At 47.4% G+C, this 21,485-nt stretch overlaps 1 protein-coding gene across 1 annotated transcript; it reads left to right on the top strand.

Annotated features, from left to right (window-relative positions):
* Positions 1-967: 967 nt before the first annotated feature.
* Positions 968-20,059, top strand: LOC136625082 (interleukin-10 receptor subunit beta-like). Its single transcript, XM_066599035.1, has 7 exons — positions 968-1,106; positions 4,659-4,782; positions 6,327-6,490; positions 9,811-9,971; positions 12,731-12,881; positions 16,714-16,871; positions 17,950-20,059. The coding sequence occupies exons 1-7, from the start codon at positions 1,058-1,060 to the stop codon at positions 18,070-18,072; spliced, it is 930 nt and encodes a 309-aa protein (XP_066455132.1). The 5' UTR covers positions 968-1,057; the 3' UTR covers positions 18,073-20,059.
* Positions 20,060-21,485: the final 1,426 nt, after the last annotated feature.

Genomic DNA, 21,485 nt, shown 5'->3' with positions numbered 1-21,485 from the left:
AGGGCCAGAAGATCAGTGAGAGTGATGCCTCCTATTACACCTCCAGCCAGAAGTGTAATGGAAGACATCGCTCCTATTGATATCAACACTTCCTGTCCTGACCAAGGATGCGGCCGTCCAATCCCGCTGCACTGACAGCGGGCGGAGGATCAGCTGATCGGCGGGGGTCCCATGCAGCAGACTCCGGCCAATCAACTATTGTAAGTCCCTGAATATCCCTTTAAGGCCTCCTCACATAGCATTATTCACCATGGATTTGAAGTGAATCCACACTTGAAGACCCGCCACATCTTAGCGTGGATTCCGCGTTCAGAAACCGTTTTTTCCCATCGACTGCGCCAAACCCACTTGCAGATCCTCAGCTCTGAGTACATGTGCCGAAAATCTGCGGCAACCAAGCGAATTTTCTTTAAAATCCGTGGCAGAAAAATCCGACAGAATTCACTCCATGCGAAAACCAGCGGCGCAGCGGAAAATTACGGAAGGAATGTCGCCAGCAGGCGTCAAAGGAAGTGGCGCAGAAACCCCCAAAGTGAATGTTTGCAGCAGCGTGTGTGAACCTTCAGCTCCACCGCTGGGCTTAGACTGGGACCCCAGAGCGGCACGGCCGCAGTCCAGCTGAGACCATGTTTGGCGCGGTTTCCTATTGGTTGTTAAACGGCTGCACAATTCTGCCAGTAAAGAGCGGCTTCACCTGTAAAAGTCAATAACAATCAGTTTAAATGTGGCAGCATGACGGCCGGAAGTTACGCTACATGAAATAGTGGGGGAGGCAGACCACACCTTTGCTCCAGGTGCAGGAAAACCGCGCCGCACATGGCACCTCCGCCTTTACACGAGAGCAGCTCCCTCCTGGCACCAGCTGCTCTGGTTTCAGCTCTTGCACAAGTCTTGATGACGCGGTGAGTGCTTGCAGCGAGGCCGTCTCCTCCCTCTTGTGACTCGCTTTGTAGTGTTTTCCTGTAACTGTGTACATTCCCACAGCTGAAAAAATGAGGAAGTGAGCGAGAGGCGTGAGGCGAGAGACATAATGTGATCGCAGCGCCCGCAGACGATCATGGATCATTACTATGGGCTGATCATCTTCATCTGCTGCTGGATTCCAGGTGAGTCGTATCGCCCCCCACGAGGGGACGTCACCTGCAAACTGGCATCTATGGTGGTCTGTTCACGGGGAGCCCACAGGGGGCGCCGTCCGGGTTCTCCTTGGGTGTGAAATGAACCAGAATTAACTCAAGTTGTGCCAAAAGACTGCCGGGCACGATGAGCGCCAAACGTGTGACGCACTTAAGACGCTCTAACTCTTTCTCAACAGTTTTGAAAAGTGTCTATAAGGAGCGAACAGTCGTACAACGCCCCAAGTTACCCTCCAGCGTATGCCATTGTGAGGAGTCGGACAGATAGGACGTGCCGGCATATTTTCCCTCGCAGCATCGCTCGTGTATATGACTCTATTCAGTAGAATGGGGTTCATATTAGTGCGAGATTTGTAAGTCTCACAACGCAGAAATCTCGCGCGAGTTTCTCGGCCGTCTGAAAGCGGCCTTACTATGAATACATCTAACCTGCTGTTTAGTAGGAGGCCGCGCTCTACGGATGTGAGGTCACATGGGACATATTCGCAGCGAATACGCCTCGAACTCACAGCTGCCGAATTCACGCTCAGATTTTGATGTGATTTGCCGCAGATTTCACCCTTTTGCATCGTATTTAAAATCCGCAGCGTGCGCCAATCTACACTGAACGCTTCCACGGTATGCGGACAGGATTTGTTATCTGTCCTCCACGTGGCTTGTACTGCAAAGGCTACGTAGTTTCGGTCTGGAAACTCTGCAGCATTTGTGCGAACCGACCTTTACGGATCGCCCCCGCATCAGTGGCCTTAAGGAGTTCTCCCAAGATCAGCTTCTATCACCTCTCCACCCTCACCAATCCTAAGAACAGGCCGCCGGCGCCCCCCTTCATTCTCACTACGGGCTCGCTGCAGAGTGGAGAGCAGCAGTTGCGTACGTGTGGCGCCGTTCCGTTTATTTCATTAGGACTGACAGAAATAGCTGATTACAAGCGCTCAGTAACTTGTGCCAACGACGAATGAATGGAGCAGCACTGAATATGCGCAATCGCCTCTCTACTCAATGTCCTCACTACGGGGGGGGGGGCATCAAGACCATCGCACGGACGGCTGTCGGACGCTTTAGGACAGCTGCACACGGATGGATTTGGATTGCAGAATCCTCGATCTTGAACCGCATGGACGATCTGCGGCATTCCACATCCATGAGCAAGAATAGAACATTCGCACGTCCGTTTATGATTTGCAATTGTTTTTTCTGCTCACGGAAAAAAAAACGCGCTACGTTCTATTTTCGCGCGGATTCCGCACAGATGGTTTCCATTGAAGTCAATGGAAGCCATCCGACCCGCGGTCCTTTCGCAATTGACATTATGGAAAGGTCACGGATTGTGCGTCATCATCTAGCGACGGCGCAGGAAAAGCAGGGATTAAAAAATATATATCTGCACTGCGCATGTCCAACGGCGAGCCGTTCAGAGCATCCGCAATACAGAGAAATACAGATACGTCGGCCAGGCACAGGTTTGGATTCTGCTGCGGGCTCCCACATGTGGAATCTGACCCATTTGTGTACAGACGGCCTTAAGGCCCTTTTACACGCAACGATTATCGCACAAAATGTGTTCAAATGGCCAAAGTGAGTGATCATCGTTACATGTGAAACGAAACTTTCGCTCACCTGTCGTTAGCGGTCATTTACGCGAACTCTTTTGCCAGCGTAAACGACCTCGTTAGCGGCCGCGATGTTTGAAAAAAAATTAGCCCATGTGTATGACCCGATTTAAAAGAACGGGATGCGTCTTGCAAGGCACAAGTCTCATGCGATTTTCTCAGCCGTGTGAAAACGGCCTAAAAGAGCTAAAACACTTTTGGTCACAACTGTATATTAATCAGAACCATTTAAGGAGAAAGTTGCCAAAATTTGCTGTAGATGAGACCTATATGGGAGAGACCTGAGTTACGCGCCCGCTGCTGCCCCAGAGATGTATGGGCCGATACGTGAAGCCGAATGGTGTTAATATTTTGGATTTCAGGGGGCATTTGGTTGCGACTATTTCAGGGCTGCAGTATTCTGATGCGTTTTGTACAATGACCGCATAGCAGCCCTCATGTGGCGCCATTGCTGTAAATATTGTTTATGGCTTAGTAAAGTTATTTCGCTGCCATCACATACCAACATCTGCTTCGTCTTGATCTCAAAGTGAAGTTGAGTTGGAATTCTCTGTGAACTCCTCTGACATTCAATAAGGACCAGTGGCATGTGCACCACTCTGCCCGCTGTGGGTCGTGCCGCCCTGCGGTCTTTCAGCTGGACCTAAAAGGAAGAAAATATGGCGACCCAGACATAAATAAACCAAGAGAAGGACGTGCGATAAAGTTATCTCAAAGTTTAGTCCGACTTATTGGATAAAAGAGTTGTCCACTTTTTACAATGACGGGCCCCCGCCCATCCGCTATTGATGATCCATCCAGCAGACAGGTCAGCGATGGCTAGAAGTGGGACAAGCCCTGCCAATCTTCTAGGCTGCACCATATTATCCTAACTCACCTTTGTCCCTGTCATAAATGTAGCTTCTGGGTGATTGTCGCTCATGGAGATATTTGTGCATATTGTACTTTGTCACGTTCCGTAGTTCATTGGTGAGCGGATACAATCGCCTCTCGGTATATTCTACGTAAGAGCTGATATAAGCGTGACATGCGGCTTCAGTGGTTGATATTGCTGCAATGCACCGTTATGGTCATATATAACTCTCAGGAAAGGGCACAAGAGAGAAGTGAGATCATTTGATAAATTTGACTAAATTTGCCTGCTGCTTGAAATTCTGTTAAATTTGGATACATGGTCTAGCTGGATGATAAGGAGGGAACATGGGGCACGTGCCCTTTGGCCTCCACTAACTTGAGGATCTAGGTGGCTTCAGTACTGGTGCAATATGTCTCCACCGGATGTATTGGTGGAGACATGGCTTGGCCGGCCTGAGTTAGAGGGTACGCCTAGGTGATAGGCACAGCTGTGGATTGGTTGCCACACACACACACACACACACACACACACACCACTGCCACCAACCCCACTCTCACCTTTCATGTCCCCCTGCTGTCACTGTCATCGCTGGGCTCCCTGCTGCTGTGTGCAGAAGCATGGAGCCACTACCGAGACACAGAGACACTGACGGGGCAGGACTGCGGGTAACTGACGTGCACTGTGCTCTCTACGGGGAGCAAGGACACCCACAGCCCGTTTGTGTCATAGTGTGTGCGCGTAGTACTCCAGCGGCGGTGGCAGTCAATCCACATCTGGTGGCGTGACCTGTCACTAAACCCAGCCTCCACCAAGTTGAGGATCTAAGAAGGCTTCCACCAAGGCAGATTCTTCCAATCTTCACCATGAAGCAATATTTACTAGTGACCACTAGGGGCATAACTAGTCACAAAGCATTGGTGTAAAGGCGCAGCGCTGCGGCGATTACAGGGATATTGATCAGTTTGGCCCAACTTGCTGTCTTCTTGTTGCGTCAGCCGTAGATGCGTTACTGATGAGTGATTGATAACATGCACAGCCGTTATTCCCCATGCGCAGGGTTCGGGAAGATTCCGCCTCCCATCAATGTCACGATGGACTCCTTCAACTTCATCAATACTCTGCGATGGAATCGACCAGCGGATCTGGAGGGCGACGTCACCTACACCGTGCAATATAAAATGTAGGTGGCTGGCACTTATTGCTGTTGTAGTGGCTTATTGTTGTAGTCTCTTACATGGCAACCGATCCTACACACCACAACTGCTGCAGAACCTCTTTTACGGGAAAGAGTGCAAACTTCAGGTCATGGAGATTCGATAGAAGCAATGAAGTGGAAGCTTCAGTATCATCCACCAAGGGTGCGGCTATAGCGGCCGCAGCGGGCTCTGGAGCTTTAGGGGGTCCATAAGGTCTCTCATTATAATGGGGGTCCTGCTGCAGGCTTTAGGCAATATGCGCCTCGACACTAAGAACTGATTAACATCCGTCTCAGTTTTTTACACCCCCCCCCCAAAAAAAAACACCAGAAGGCCCAATTGATGTTAATTTTTGTTTCCACTGTCCCCTTACAACATGCATAATAAAGCAGCGCACATGCATGTAACATCCGTGTTCTCCGCATGTGCGATTCTGCTCTGTGATTACGAACCAAAACAGAAGACGCTGCAATGTTTTTTGGTTTTTTTACATGCAACATCAGTCCACATAAAAACTGCACATCCGAACTCCCCAACGTACCTCCATGGGTCCGGGCGCCGTCCGCATTCAGTCAGCACGTGGATAGTAAAATGTGCCACGTAAATGCGCCGTCGGTCTCTTTTCGCTGCCCGTCGTTTGCGGACGGTCTAGAATATGCCGCGTGCCGTTGCGGTTGATATGTTCAGGCTTTCTGCTATTACTCCTGATTATGGAGAACACCGCGCCTCACCTATCAGAAGTGTCTAACTGTAAGACCGTCCTCGCTGCCGGCAGCAACCAATCAGAAAGCAGCTTTCATTTAAAATTGATCATTAAATATGAAGTTCCCTCAGATAAAACTATTACGTTAGGTTTAATATGGCGCTGAGCAGGAATCTTGGCCGGGGCTTCCTCCACCACGGAGGGGCGAACGGATGACTGGCATTGGGTCATTATCACTACTGGACTCGAAGGGTCGGTATTACCGAGGGAGACATAGGCTTACCTCCCAACTGTTGAGCAATAAAAAATGACAACTATACCAGCAATTTTTAAAGATAAGCCACGCCACTTTATGATAAGCCACGCCCTCTGGATCCCATAATACTGCCCTTCAGTGAATCCTTCCAGTAATAGTGACCGGATCTGGTACTGTCCCATTACATTCGGGATAGTTGGGATACGCGCACAAGTAGTGCAGTAGACTGGTAATCGGGTGATCGCATCTTCACGTTGGCTCGGGGGACAAGAAATAACTGGAAATAAACTTTAACAGTGCAGAAAAAATTCTTCTCAACAAAACTCCCTTTTTTATTAAAAAAAAGTCCACATATCTGTAAGGCGCTCAATAAAACGAGGTTAAACAGAAGTCACCCGTAGCCTAAAATGTCCCACAATCAACAAGACCCAACGCAGCCGAGTTGGTGAAAAAATGTAAACGTTACGGGTCGTTGAATGCGATGAAAAGTAGCGAGAAACTAAATCTGCATTTGGTATCGCCGCGATGGCGCCAGCCGCACGTAACCGGAATATTCACTTGTTTTCCAGGGATCTCAAATCTAAGAGAATTCGCTACACGACTCTGTGTGTGACCCGCGAGCAGCAGTGCGATTCTTCCATCATTGATTACGCGGCATACGTGCGAGTGAACGCGCAGCTACATTCTAACAAGTCCGCCTGGGTGACGATTTATTTCAATCCCTTTAAACAAAGTAAGTCGCTTCCTGTTGATTATACATCTATTAGGGCCGGTTTTATAGCGATTGGGCCCCAGGCGACAGGCAAAGTACGCTGCTTAGAATTTATAGACAGTTTGTCTCGTAATCTTATTATACATAATACCGCCATATACAGCCCACATAATACCGTCATATGGTGCACAGATAATATACTCCATTAGGAGTCCACATAATACCGCCATATACAGCCCACATAATACCGTCATATGGTGCACAGATAATATACTCCATTAGGAGTCCACATAATACCGCCATATACAGTTCTAGAAAGTCACAGAGGCAGAACTTGTCCAACTAGTCGAATTAGAGCCCTTCACAGTGAGAGACAAACTAAAATGTAACTTTTATTTAGAAATAATATAAAATAACTCGGGCTAAGACAAACAAGACACATATAGACAGAGATCATAGCAGTCAGAATGGGTAGATAGGATAGTAATATCACCCAGACTAGACCTGTATATCCTTGAGACTAAAGGGTCGCTAATGTAGTGCCAGATAATTAGAAACTCTCAGTCTGTGATAATGTGGCTGGATACAATATCAAGTATCGATCCGTGAGCAAATCACTACTCGGAGAAGCGTGGCGTTTGAATGACTTTGGATGACAGCAGTGGTTTGTTCGGTTGGATAGTTGACCCTGCTGAACTCCAACATTCAAAGTATGGGAAAAAAAATCTATCACACAATCTCGTGCATCTATATGGCGACCGTCTCCAGCTTCTGAATGATGATAATAACGTCAAAATAGATGAAGATCTTTGAGTTTATTAGAAATACTGAAAACTCCGAACCCATATAGTTGGGGAGAAAATGGTGTCTCCCCAATATCAGACACTCATGTACACTCGAGAAAGTAAAAAACTTTCAAGGTGGATTAGTTTACGCTCAGCGCGTTTCCCTACTAGTGTGAGTCGTAGTTCATCAGGAGAAGTTAAATGAGTTAGTCAATGAAAGTTGATAACATTATCAGAAATGTTTTGCCACGATAGTATCTTTTGGCAAATAGGAATTATAGCGCCTCAAGAAAGTGCCGCAGTAGTAATCTGAGGCACAAAAAGATTCAAAAGCCTCTGTCAGCTAATGGTGTGATAGTATAGAGAGAATCTCATATACAGTATAGAAGAAAGGTATAGAGGGGATGATACATCCCTTGTATATACTGCTCTAGGCTAATGAGAGATAGACGGTGGCATCAGGGCTATCAATTAGGATATTGATTCCCAGGCTCCAATCATAGATCAATAATTATTGAATAGATCATTGTCTAGACCCACTAATCGAGAGCCCGTTAGTAGAATTGGCTCAAATAGTATCAATCATCCAGGGATAGTTTTACTCTGGAAGGGATAAAATCCCAATCAATATTAGAGCATTTAGATCCCATTCATTCAATAGTAGTCACACAGGAACCGCATAATAGCCGAAGCGGAGCGATATCCTTGCTAACGAGGTAAGAGAGCTATCTATCACACACAGCCTTTCAAGTAAAGTACCAAAAGTGGTAGAGCCTAGAACCCTGATGGTGAGCTCAGGCATATGTATGGAGACATCATCGTCTCCCCAACTATATGGGCTCTGAGTTTTTCAGTATTTCTAATAAACTCAAAGATCTTCATCTATTTTGACGTTATCATCATCATTCAGAAGCTGGAGAGGATCGCCATATAGATGCACGAGATTGTGTGATAGATTTTTTTTCGCATACTTTGAATGTTGGAGTTCAGCAGGGTCAACTATCCAACCGAACAAACCACTGCTGTCATCCAAACTAATTCAAACACCACGCTTCTCCGAGTAGTGATTTGCTCACGGATCGATACTTGATATTGTATCCAGCCACATTATCACAGACTGAGAGTTTCTAATTATCTGGCACTACATTAGCGACCCTTTAGTCTCAAGGATATACAGATCTAGTCTGGGTGATATTACTATCCTATCTACCCATTCTGACTGCTATGATCTCTGTCTGTCTTGTTTGTCTTAGCCCAAGTTATTTTATATTATTTCTAAATAAAAGTTACATTTTAGTTTGTCTCTCACTGTGAAGTGCCATATACAGTTCACATAATATCGTCATAGGGTGCACAGATTATACACTCCATTAGGAGTCCACATAATACAGCCATATACAGCCCACATAATACCGTCATATGGTGCACAGATAATATACTCCATTAGGAGTCCACATAATACCGTCATATGGTGCACAGATAATACACTCCATTAGGAGTCCACATAATACAGCCATATACAGCCCACATAATACCATCATATGGTGCACAGATAATACACTCCATTAGGAGTCCACATAATACAGCCATATACAGCCCACATAATACCATCATATGGTGCACAGATTATACACTCCATTAGGAGTCCACATAATACCGCCATATACAGCCCACATAATACCATTATATGGTGCACAGATAATACACTCCATTAGGAGTCCACATAATACAGCCATATACAGCCCACATAATACCATCATATGGTGCACAGATTATACACTCCATTAGGAGTCCACATAATACAGCCATATACAGCCCACATAATACCGTCATATGGTGCACAGATTATACACTCCATTAGGAGTCCACATAATACAGCCATATACAGCCCACATAATACCATCATATGGTGCACAGATAATACACTCCATTAGGAGTCCACATAATACAGCCATATACAGCCCACATAATACCATCATTTGGTGCACAGATAATACACTCCATTAGGAGTCCACATAATACAGCCATATACAGCCCACATAATACCATCATATGGTGCACAGATTATACACTCCATTAGGAGTCCACATAATACCGCCATATACAGCCCACATAATACCATCATATGGTGCACAGATTATACACTCCATTAGGAGTCCACATAATACAGCCATATACAGCCCACATAATACCGTCATATGGTGCACAGATTATACACTCCATTAGGAGTCCACATAATACAGCCATATACAGCCCACATAATACCATCATATGGTGCACAGATTATACACTCCATTAGGAGTCCACATAATACCGCCATTTGACACCTTTATGCATTCAGAATGTTAGTGCTGGGACCTTGAAATGTCAACTCTTGAGGAACCTCATTGGGTGTCCGCATGCAGATCTGCTCCATTCACAGACTAAATCCATGTGTGGACCACATGATAATCTGCTGAAGAACTCTGAGTTCTGCCACAGATTAAAGGGTCAGATCCACGATGGGATATAATGGCGCACGGGCGAGGTCTTATACTGAATCTGTTTTTCTTCAAGCAATTATCGGGGCTCCGAAGGCTGAGGTCTCCTCGAGATCGGAGTATCTGGATGTCAGTTTCAGCGGCCCCTTTGTAGGGACATCTGGAAAGTCGTTAAAGGAAGTATATGGCGACTTCATTTACCGGGTGTTTTACTGGCAGCAATCCGACCCGACTAATGTGAGTATGTGTGATACGGCTCTTACTATGGAAGCCTGCATTCAGTATAGTCACAGCTGGCGGGCTACCGTGATTTACAACTGGCAGCTTGTGCTGTGTACAGAGGGGCAGGGTCAGCAGCCATCTCATTATCATAAGAGGGTGGGGCCATAATGAAAGGTAACACCTCAGTTTAACACCTGAGACAGGTTACACATGATCAGACCATTCACAACAGGTGAAGAAGATACTTCGGCTCCATCTCCCTCCTCCACCTGTAACGTCCTGCAGCAACCGAGGCACGAGGCATGACACTGAGGAGCTGGCGGGGGTAGAGATGGCACTTGTCATGGTGGCTCTACCAAACTACTCCCCAGAGGGACATGTATGGCCTGAGCCAAGGCACCGCTAGGCCTCTTTCAAGCAACGCTGGGACAGCAGTTACCTGTATATGGGTGTGGTGGACTGAAGAAGTTGTCACTCGTGACGCCCCCGTTCCTTCACAACATTGGTTATCCGGTGGAGAATAACAGAGTCCACACACAGTTATAATGAATACCTCAATCACTGGGAATGGGCAGTGACTGGAACTTTACTTCTTTAAGGCAACTTTCACACACCAGTGCAGGAAGAACAATTTCAGCAAGGTCAGGGAGGAGAACATAGGATGACATCAGGCCTACAGTCCTAGTTATCTGTATGACTCTGCTCCTGTACACACACACTCCAGGACACAGGGTGACACCGGGACTACAGTCCTAGTTATCTGTATGACTCCGCTCCTGGACAAACACACTCCAGGACACAGGATAACATTGGGCCTACAGTCCTAGTTATCTGTATGACTCCGCTCCTGGACACACATACTCCAGGACTCAGGATGACACCGGACCTACAGTCCTAGTTATCTGTATGACTCCGCTCCTGGACACATATACTCCAGGACACAGGATAACATCAGGCCTACAGTCCTAGTTATCTATATGACTCCGCTCCCGGATACACATACTCCAGGACTCAGGATGACACCGGACCTACAGTCCTAGTTATCTGTATGACTCCGCTCCTGGACACACATACTCCAGGACTCAGGATGACACCGGACCTACAGTCCTAGTTATCTGTATGACTCCGCTCCTGGACACATATACTCCAGGACACAGGATAACATCAGGCCTACAGTCCTAGTTATCTGTATGACTCCGCTCCTGGATACACATACTCCGGGACACAGGATGACACTGGGGCCACAGTCCTAGTTATCTGTATGACTCTGCTCTTGGACACACGCACTCCAGCACACAGAATGCCATCGGGCCTACAGTCCTAGTTATCTGTATGACTCCGCTCCTGGACAAACACACTCCAGGACACAGGATGCCAGCAGGTCTACAGTCCTTGTTATCTGTATGACACCGCTCCTTGACACACACACTCTGGGACACAGGATGACACCGGGACTACAGGCTGAGTTATCTGTAAGGCTCCGCTCCTGGACAGACACACCGGAGGTGTGAAGAACACTCTACTGACACTCACTTGTACTCAGTAGACAGAACACTGCACGGCGTGCTGCTTACTTCCACTCACTCAAGGTAGGGGTCCTATGATGGAAACATCAGGGTACCTCTCCTCAGCTTCCATTCTTCAGCACATGAGGGTTGAAGGTACCCCCATGTGGCCGTCACTCTCTCCGTAGAACAGAACACCACTCAAGAAATGGACCTAGACTCACTCCTTACAGTCACATTTATATTAGCACATCACATGACAGGACAATTGGTTACATTTTCCAGACATATCCCAGCCAGTCACAGACATTAACCTCTTACATGCTGCAGCTGTGCAATACACATAACAAAAGGCAAGACAATTTGCACCGTGCATCCACACTGAAGACATGACATGTACGACCATTATGGAGGGGCCAGAAATATAGACTTTGGGCCACTGCACACCTCCCTGCACAGAGCAGGCGCACTACAGTCTACCGGCAGGTAAAGGGGTTTTCCGGCAAAAACTATTGATGACCTATCCTTAGGAGGTCGATGGGGGGTCTCAGTGGTAAGACCACTGATCAGATATTCCCTATTGATAGAGGATAACCTCAGGATCGCTCATCAATAGTTAATCACTGGCTACCTGTCGCTTGGGATCTCCGGAGATGAGCTGAATACCCAGCCGGCTGTCAGTGCGTAATAGGGGACAGGAGAGGAAGTGGAAATCAATAGAAATCAATGGGAGCTGAAGTGGCTATTACACTCTCAGCACTTGCGCCTCTGACATCGGGGTCGGAAGCGGAAGTATAATAGCCGCTTCAGCTCCCATTGATTTTAATGGGAGTGAAGCCAGCTAGGCCACTTCCTCTCCCGTCCCTGGGGATATCGAGTGGCAGGTCCCGGTGATTATCTGTTGATGATCGATCCTGAGGATATTTTCTATCCATAGAAAATAACCGATCAGTTGGGGTCTTCCCGCCGAGACCCCCCTCCCCCCCCCCCCCCCCCATATCTCCTGAGGATAGGTCAGCAATAGCTTTTGCCCAGAACATTTTAAAAACTTTTTCAGTACATTATAAAAAAACTCGACCCGCACAGAACGAGCCGTCAGACAGCGACATCAGTGGATAAATAAGAGTCATGATTTTAGAATGTGGGAAGGAAAAAAGAAAGAATGAAAAAAAAGGACCGCATCCTTAAGGGGTTAATGAGTTGTCTTTTGTCGCTGCTCCACATTGGCTAATATTCTGCTCTTTCACATTTGTCTCCACATTTTTCTAGGTTTTCATTTTACCTACGGGCTTAAATAAGGACACTTTGCACAACTTGGAAACATGGACCACGTACTGTGTGAAGGTCCAAGCCTACGTGCCGACAGAGGACATAGCGGGTCAATTCAGCCCCGAGATCTGCAGGCAGACTACCGAAGGCGGTAAGCAAGCGTTATACTGAATACTGGGCCTCATTCACATCGGCGTCAGAGGTTTAGTTGGAAGCTTCCATCAAATATGCCAGCAATAATAATGCAGCACTACTTATCTGGTGAAATGTTGGACACCATGATGGAAACCCAACGTACCTCATTATAGTCAACGAGGGCGGCTGGGCACCGGTACTGTCTGACATGTAATGTGGGCGGCTGGGCACCGGTACTGTCTGACATGTAACGTGGGCGGCTGGGCACTGTAACGGTCTGATATATAACGAGGGCAGCTGGGCACCAGTACTGTCTGACATATACCGAGGGCGGCTGGGCACCAGTACAGTCTGACATATAATGAGGGCGGCTGGGCACCGGTACTGTCTGACATATAACGAGGGCGGCTGGGCACTGTAACGGTCTGATATATAACGAGGGCAGCTGGGCACCAGTACTGTCTGACATATACCGAGGGCGGCTGGGCACCAGTACAGTCTGACATATAATGAGGGCGGCTGGGCACCAGTACTGTCTGACGTATAACGAGGGCGGCTGGGCACCGGTACTGTCTGACATGTAACGTGGGCGGCTGGGCACCAGTACTGTCTGACGTATAACGAGGGCAGCTGGGCACCAGTACTGTCTGACGTATAACGAGGGCGGCTGGGCACCGGTACTGTCTGACATGTAACGTGGGCGGCTGGGCACCGGTACTGTCTGATATATAACGAGGGCAGCTGGGCACCAGTACTGTCTGACGTATAACGAGGGCGGCTGGGCACCAGTACTGTCTGACATGTAACGTGGGCGGCTGGGCACCGGTACTGTCTGACATATAACGAGGGCGGCTGGGCACCGGTACTGTCTGACATGTAACGAGGGCGGCTGGGCACTGTAACGGTCTGATATATAACGAGGGCGGCTGGGCACTGTAACGGTCTGATATATAACGAGGGCAGCTGGGCACCGGTACTGTCTGACATATAACGAGGGCGGCTGGGCACTGTAACAGTCTGACATATAATGAGGGCGGCTGGGCACCGGTACGGGTTGACATATAACGAGGGCGGCTGGGCACTGTAACAGTCTGACATATAGCGCATGCAGCTCAACGATGTGAACAAGACTTCACAAGACTACATACACCACCCCGTATGCCCGCTGCCTGATGAAGAACCTTCTGAGGCTTTTGACAAGGGAGCTGGTGTTTCCACCGGTCTCCAGTCTTTCGGCGGCTACGGTAGAAGTAACAGTAATTATTCCTTACCCCCCCCCCCCCCCCCCCCCCCGATGGAGGAATCTGTAATGTTGTATTTCACTTGATCTTGGAAAAAGATAAAAAAACAAGCATACGCAATCTTTTTTGGCTTCGACATAGATCTTACCGCAAATGCCGGCTTATATTTGGGCTACATCTATGCAAACAATTACAAGGAAGCTTAGTATAACACCTAAGTAACAAGTAATACACATACCGTACATAGCAACACGTCAGGAAGCGTGTAGGACGTAGTTCCAGTGTCTGACGCTACATTTCTTGGTTCCACTGGTTACTTGTCCCATTCCCAGTATCCCATAGCTTCCTATGAAATCGGCCTTAAAGGAGTTGTACCACAATTATGTGTTATCTCCTATCCATGGGGGTTAACTGATTAGTGGGGTCTCACCGCTGAGACCCTCCACCAACCTCAAGAACGGTGGTCCCATGTCCTCGATCCTCCTCACTACGTGGTTACTGTGCCCCCTACAGTGAGGAGACTGAATGTGGTACTGGTTGCACACTAGCGCTTCATTCACTTTCAGCGGGATGTTGGAGGCACCCACTCGGCTATTTCCATCAGCCCCATTGACATGAATGGAGCGCTGCCCGCGCAGCTCACCGAACTCTTCATTCAGAGTGACATCACTGTGGTGACATGCAGTGACAGGCAGAGAAGGACACAGGAGTCCCGCTCTGCGGATTGACGCCATTGCTGAGACCCCCACCAATCAGCAAGGTATCCCATATCTTGTGGATATCCTGTGGACAGGGGGGAACTTGTAATTGTGGTGCAGCCCCTTTAAGAGCATTTGTTTCTTCATAGGATGTAATTTGGCACACAGACAGATTAGAGACAACAGTTCTGGTTAATCCCACTAGTTTGGAAAAGGCATGAAGCGGCTTTGTAGTTTACCTGCTGTAATGTTGGGCTTTCTGGGCGTACAAAACCAGTTATTCAACATTCCTACCAGTCTATTTTTTACTAAGACTATTGCTGAGCACCTGAGGGGTGCAAGTATCAGACTTAGAGGCCAGCGTAACGACAGCAAGAACTCAGCTTCAACTGTAGCCGTTACCTTTCCTGCGTATTACCAGTAGATACCCCAAGACATCGCGCAAAATATAGATATAGCGTGAAAACACAAAAGCAAGTAGGGATTGCTCACATTAGGTGATGGTGGCAGAGTGATGGTAACTGGCTGATGAAGATGATAAATAGAATAAAATTGTCAGCAGAGACTGGAACAGATGCTGATCCTCACACTGACTCTCCCTAATCTCTCCCTGACACTGTCCCTCAACACCAGATGCCACTGTCCCTAAACAGCTCCGAGTTGTCCCTATCTAACACACTATTACTGAGTACAAGAGGCTAAAGGCAGCCAGAAACAAATAAGAAAATATTAGACAAACCACAAACTAGGGGAACACAGACTGGACTGGAAACCAAGAAGCAAGAACCACTGACTAGACAGAACTAGAAAACTATGAAGCAAGACACACTCACTGGACAAACTAGACAAGACAGGTCCAGAAACAGAAGGACCAAGACACACTGACCAGACAGACTAGACAAGACTGGACTCATGAACAAAGGAGCAAGACACACTGACTGGATGGACTAGAACTAGGTTCTAGGAACTATAACAAAGAATACTGGATAGAATCATGTTGTTGCAGCTATCAACCGCACCACACTGCATAAACCAAAAGTATTTATAGAGAGCCAAACCAATCAGACCCTCTTCTCTATAACAAGACTGAGCATTGCAGTCCACGGATCCCCTCCAACGGGTCATAGTAACCACCCCAATATCAATTTGGAGCTATTTTATACGATCCAGCGAAAATCTAAGCAGTAATCATTCAATGTAAATGCATGCAACCATTAAATGGTAAATGTGATAATTCATTCACTGTTCAGGTTCTGAAGGCATAAAAATCAAACAACGATCAGCCCATGTGAACAGACAGTCATTTATCCATGAATGGCGGCCAAGTTACTAGAAGTGTGTGGCCAGAATGATCTCTGACTCGCTCCATCTCCATTAGCTCCTGGCTGAAGTGCCCTATGACAGTCATCCTATGTAATGATGCATAAACGATGGATGATGAGCTGATCGTTGGTCGCTCATTGTAAATAGCAGCCGTTCAGTACTGAACGGCCACTATGTTAAGTGAATTAAGAGGGACGGGGCAGCGAGGAGAGAAATCTGTAGCCGCCCCACTAGTAGTCAGCGATACTAGCTCCTGTGCAGCAGCACCGCAGCCAGTATGTGCAGGGTCGAGTGTCAGGCAAATGATGCCCGACACTCGTCTCGTCTAAATGGGCTTTAAAAGGGCCCTTAGAAAGCAGGAGGTGATGATGCAGCAGGAGGTGACGATGCAGCAAGAGGTGACGCTGCAGCAGGAGGTGACGCTGCAGCAGGAGGTGACGCTGCAGCAAGAGGTGACGCTGCAGCAGGAGGTGACGATGCAGCAGGATTTCTCCTGTTGATCACAACAGCTTGTCAGTTTTTTGGAGTTCTGGTTTGAAAGTTTCTGCTTTTGTAACATTGTTCTAACATTGTGCACCATTTCCAGACTGGACCCCAACATGGAAAATAGTCGTGGTGTTCGTTGGATCCATGGCCCTTGCAGTCACTCTTATCCTTTTACTGACCTTTATCACAATCAAGGCATACAAGAGCATTCGATCAATATTCTACCCATCATATTCCTTCCCACAACATCTAAAAGAGGTTTGTATCGGACCTTACACCTGGGAACGACTTTTTTTTACCTAAAGGACTAACTTTTGGGAAAGTCTTAATAGGTCCTCCAGGTTAGGACCGCCCTTCACACTGGCTTCATCTGCATTCTCCTTTAGTTTCTGCGTCTTCAGTTTCCTTCCATATTGCAGGGTCCACGGAAAATGAGCCCGGCGTCATACTATTATGTAAGCTGTGTAAAAGCAAATCTGTCTCTGTAAGTCATAGCGACCAATCACAGCGCAGCTTTAATTTCGTATACTGCTGAGTTAACGTGAAAGCTGTGCTGTGATTGGTTGCTATGGCCAGCAAAGACAGATATGCTTTCAGACAGCTTTCATCAGAGTTTAGTGCCGCACTACTTTTCCGTGGCCATCCTGTAGAAAACATAATGCTAGGTCAATTAACCTGAGTGTGTGAGTCCAAGATAGGAAACTTAGGTTATAAGCCCCCCAAGCACAGCGACGGACGAGAGTGGGGTCAATCTCTGTGCAGCACTGCAAAATATGTTGGCCTGTGTCTGCATTTGGGGATTGAGATAGAAACAATGAATCACCCCTTTTTTGGAGCCCCTGGCCCTCTCACGATTAGCGCATCCCTATATGGCAATTATCACTATGACCCCAGTGTGCAAAAGGGGTCTGAGGAGGATGTCAGGAATTGTTCTGAGATACAGGTGCTGCACAGTCAGCCGAATGCAACGCTGGGGCTCCAACTAAGAAGTGCAAACATGCAACTCACCGTTACTTAGCACGGATAGGCCATAACAGCAGTAGCATGAATCGCTGACCCCTTCCTGTCAGCTGGTCAGAACATGTCAGCACCACCATCTAATCTGCAGCAACTACAAGAAACTTCCTGTCCGCAGGGGCCGATATTCCTGCAGGACCGTTTCATCCCCTAGTGGAATCTATGATAAAATGAATTGCTGCGGTTCTAAAGGCCATAGGAGTCCAACGCTACTAGATGGGGGGGGGGGGAGGGGGGGGTGCTCTAGGGATTGGGATGCGATAGGGCGCTCTAGGGATTGGGATGCGATAGGATCTCATATCTATCTGTTCTCTTGCAGTATCTCAGCCGGCAGTTCTACAGCGCTCCTTATCTGCCCTCTCAGCCTCCAGAGGATTGTGGGGAATCGTGTGAGCAGCTGACATTTGTATCGGAGGAGACGGAAGAGAAGGACGCTTCATGACAGAAACGTTCTTTTTTCATCAGGCTTTCACCTACTCATTGATGAAATGCTAATGACTAAAATGGTCAACTTTCCGGACTGCTGTGCATAAGACAGGTGGGGGTCTCTGTCCTGGGTAGGATGTGTTGGCTGGGATCCGGCACCAGTGGGCGCACTTTGATTACTTGACCTGTTTAATACCCCCTGGAGACGGAACACGGACCAGTATGGGTATTATCATGTAGTCTTCCCTTATCATCTGCTGTGTACTTCCTCTGCTCCCCCTCAGATGGGGGTTCTCATCTCTAGTCCACAAATACCCCAATCACCTGGGTGTTCTGCTCCCCATAGACGTCTACGACATTCTGGAGGTCAGCGTTACTTTATCTGGACGGAGGCGGCAACATCTCCTTGAACATCTCCAGCGGTCTCCCAATTTGTGGCTCTCTGGCTGTTGCAAGCCGACAACTCCAGGCATGCTGACTGACAGTGGAAGACCGTCATCTTGGACCTTCCACACCCTGCATGTCATTGGCATGGCTTTTCATACAAGCACATAGCTCTGATGATATCACCGTGACTGTACTATCTTCTCTGTGTATACATACCCTAGGGCTTGTAGAGGACTAGATGGCTGCTTTCTTCCAGGACCGGCGCCACCCTCATCCACATGTTGCATCTTGTCTTGATGCTCAGGTGTAATGATGGGCCGAGTGGTGGCCGGTTGTGCTGCGGTTTATCCATATACAGTAGTTCTTATTTTGTACAACTCTAGTTAATACCGTGTTTCCTCCAAAATAAGACCCTGTCTTATATTAATTTTTTCCCCAAAAGAGACACTAGGTCTTATTTTTTTTTTTTTTTTGGGGGGGGGGGTCCTATTATACTTGTCTAGCAGGCTCGGTCCAGGTCCCTCCCGCTGCTCTCTACAGCTCTGACATGCTGAGCCACAGAATTGATTGGCCAATTCATAAATCCCACCTCCACAGCGCAATGGCTTTGATTGGTTTTTTGACTGCTGCTCAGCCAATCAATGCAGCGCTTGAGGACGAATCAGAGCCATCGCTTTCTGGAGGTGGGATTTATGAATCCTGTAACCATGGACGGATCTTCAGTGGGCGGCCGAGGACCGCAAGAAGTGCATCGGAGCTCTGGAGAGCAGTGCAAGGGATATGGACCGGGACTGCTAGGTAATGTATTCCTTTTTTATGTAATGCAGCTAGGGCTCAGGGTAGAGCTTATATTTCAAGCCTCTCTGAAAAGTCCGAAAAATCAGGGTAGGGCTTATTTTTGGGGAAACAGGGTATGTTGTAAGTCCTTTTACCTGTGGTAACTTAATGTTTTTGCAGTACTTTGTTGTCTCTTTAATTTATTTACACCCTGACATTACTTTGTAGAAAATCCAATAAAACAAAATAAAAAAATATATATATTGTATGTGCCGGTCTGAATACATTGTTGAGTCACGTTATTAGGACCTCCTCCAACTTTCAACGTTGGCAATGTGTATGTAACATGCAAGACTTGGGGATCAGCTTGGGCTCATGGTTGCCATGTACTCTGACAACCCATCCGGCTGTGTTACAAGTGAGAGTAATGATGGTGGTTGTAGTTTGTAGTGCCAATTGGCAGCATGCCAGAGTGAGGGGCGGCTCTATAGTCTGACTCCCACCTGCTACAAATAAAGTTGATGGTGGGGGGAACTTGGTGTCGGGTGCTGGTCTCTGCTCCCGGAGGGAAGTGGCAATGTAGCATGGTACAGGCTCCCCCTAGTGGAAAGGGAAAATATATACTGTTGTGTCCGCACTCCAAAGAGGAGTTCCGTGGCGTCAACAAGATGCACTAACACTGCACGAGAACGCTGGGATATTTAAGTAAGTAACTCATTCACTGACATTAGGCTTGAAAAAGGTGTTCAGAGAACCTGAAACGCGTTGCCTTTTTTATACTGAATTCTATATAATATATGACCTGTATTGCCAATAAATATTTGGATGATTTTCTTTTACTACCGTCCTTACTTGTGCCTGGCTGATCTGGATTTCAGGGGGAGTTGGATGTTATCCAAACCCCCCGACCCCACCTCTCCCTTTCCCAATAAAGTAAGTTCTTCCATATTTCCTCTTTATCTTTCACTGTGTGATTACTACTTCCTGGTGTAGGTGGTCAGGGAAAGGGTTAAAAAGCAAAAACTCACGTTTACTGAAGGTTCAGGAGAACGAGGTGGTGTTCCATACAGTCCATGTCCATACATCTGGATACAGAGTTTGGTGGCTGTAGATACCACTTTTTTACCACAAATTTCCAATACTGCATGTCTGGGTGTTGCACTGGGGCCCTGGGAAACTATGAGCATTGTATCTGGCACCTTTCCTCTTCTACCTCAGACTAATTGATGAAGCAGCAGGTAGCCGTTCCTTTAAGGGCTTCTGTCATTAAAAAAAAATTCTATACTTACCTATTCCTCCCCCGTCAGTCTACTTACCAGACCTTCACCTCACCCATCTTCTCCTGCAGTCCTGGGGGGGGGGGGGGGGGGGGGTAAGGTCACCTCACCTCCAGCCAGCTGATTCCTCTCCTTCCTGTGAGGTTACGTACATTCACAGGCATGCTTCTTCCTGCCAGCCAATGTACGTTACGTCACAGCTCACAAGCCAGCAGGGGGAGTGACGATCTACTGCAGAGACTGCCCATGTGTCCTGTCTCTGCAATAGATCGGCATTCGTTCCTAGGCAGTGAACGCTACATCACAGGGACCTGACTTTCACTGACCCGGCCGGAAAGAATGTGAGGAATGCAGCCTTCATACGGTGAGCTGACCTTGGGCACTGAAAGCTCAGCCAGGAGAAGATGGGGTAAGTAGGCTGACGGGGAAGAAATAGGGGAGTATAGAATTTTTTTTTTTTATGACAAAACTCCTTTAACCAACTGTCTGCACTTCTGGCTACACCTATCCTTCACCAAATAACGAACCTCTCCAGAACTGGGCGGGTGGATATATGGACTCTGGGTCCTCCCATGATCATAGAACTCAGGTGCTGGACAGAAATCTAAGAATACAGACTCATAGTGTACACTCTAGCCCTCTGGTTTAGACTTGATGGTTCTCCAATCACCAACGCCATTTTAGTAACATTCTTAAAGGGAACATTAAATATATTACAAAATAACAATCTCACAAAACTACAAACAATACTCATGTAGGAACAACTTCAGGCCATTACATGTAGCCCATGAAGGACGTGTGGGGGCTGGGAGGGTATATAATAGGCCGTCTGCTTCCATATCACTTGTTGGGTAGAAGGGGCGATTTATCAGAGTTGCAAAAAGAGATGATTACTGGCTCTTGGGCCGGGGTGGCGGTGTTTCTCCAACAGCGCAGTTGACTGTTTGCATGCTGCTCTGGTGAAAGTCTATCAGGAGCGGACAAATGG

The sequence above is a fragment of the Eleutherodactylus coqui genome, chromosome 4 (genome assembly GCF_035609145.1).
Source record: "Eleutherodactylus coqui strain aEleCoq1 chromosome 4, aEleCoq1.hap1, whole genome shotgun sequence".
Classification (NCBI taxonomy): Eukaryota; Metazoa; Chordata; class Amphibia; order Anura; family Eleutherodactylidae; genus Eleutherodactylus; species Eleutherodactylus coqui.
Note: the sequence above shows the minus strand (reverse complement) of the source record. Positions and strands in the feature narration are given on the sequence as shown.

Bases quoted from the DNA above. Each gene is read 5' to 3' on its own strand.
- LOC136625082 (XM_066599035.1), top strand. From the start codon at position 1,058: ATGGATCATTACTATGGGCTGATCATCTTCATCTGCTGCTGGATTCCA. The intron at 1,107-4,658 runs GTGAGTCGTATC...CCCCATGCGCAG, and splicing joins CATCTGCTGCTGGATTCCAG to GGTTCGGGAAGATTCCGCCT. The intron at 12,882-16,713 runs GTAAGCAAGCGT...CACCATTTCCAG, and splicing joins CAGGCAGACTACCGAAGGCG to ACTGGACCCCAACATGGAAA.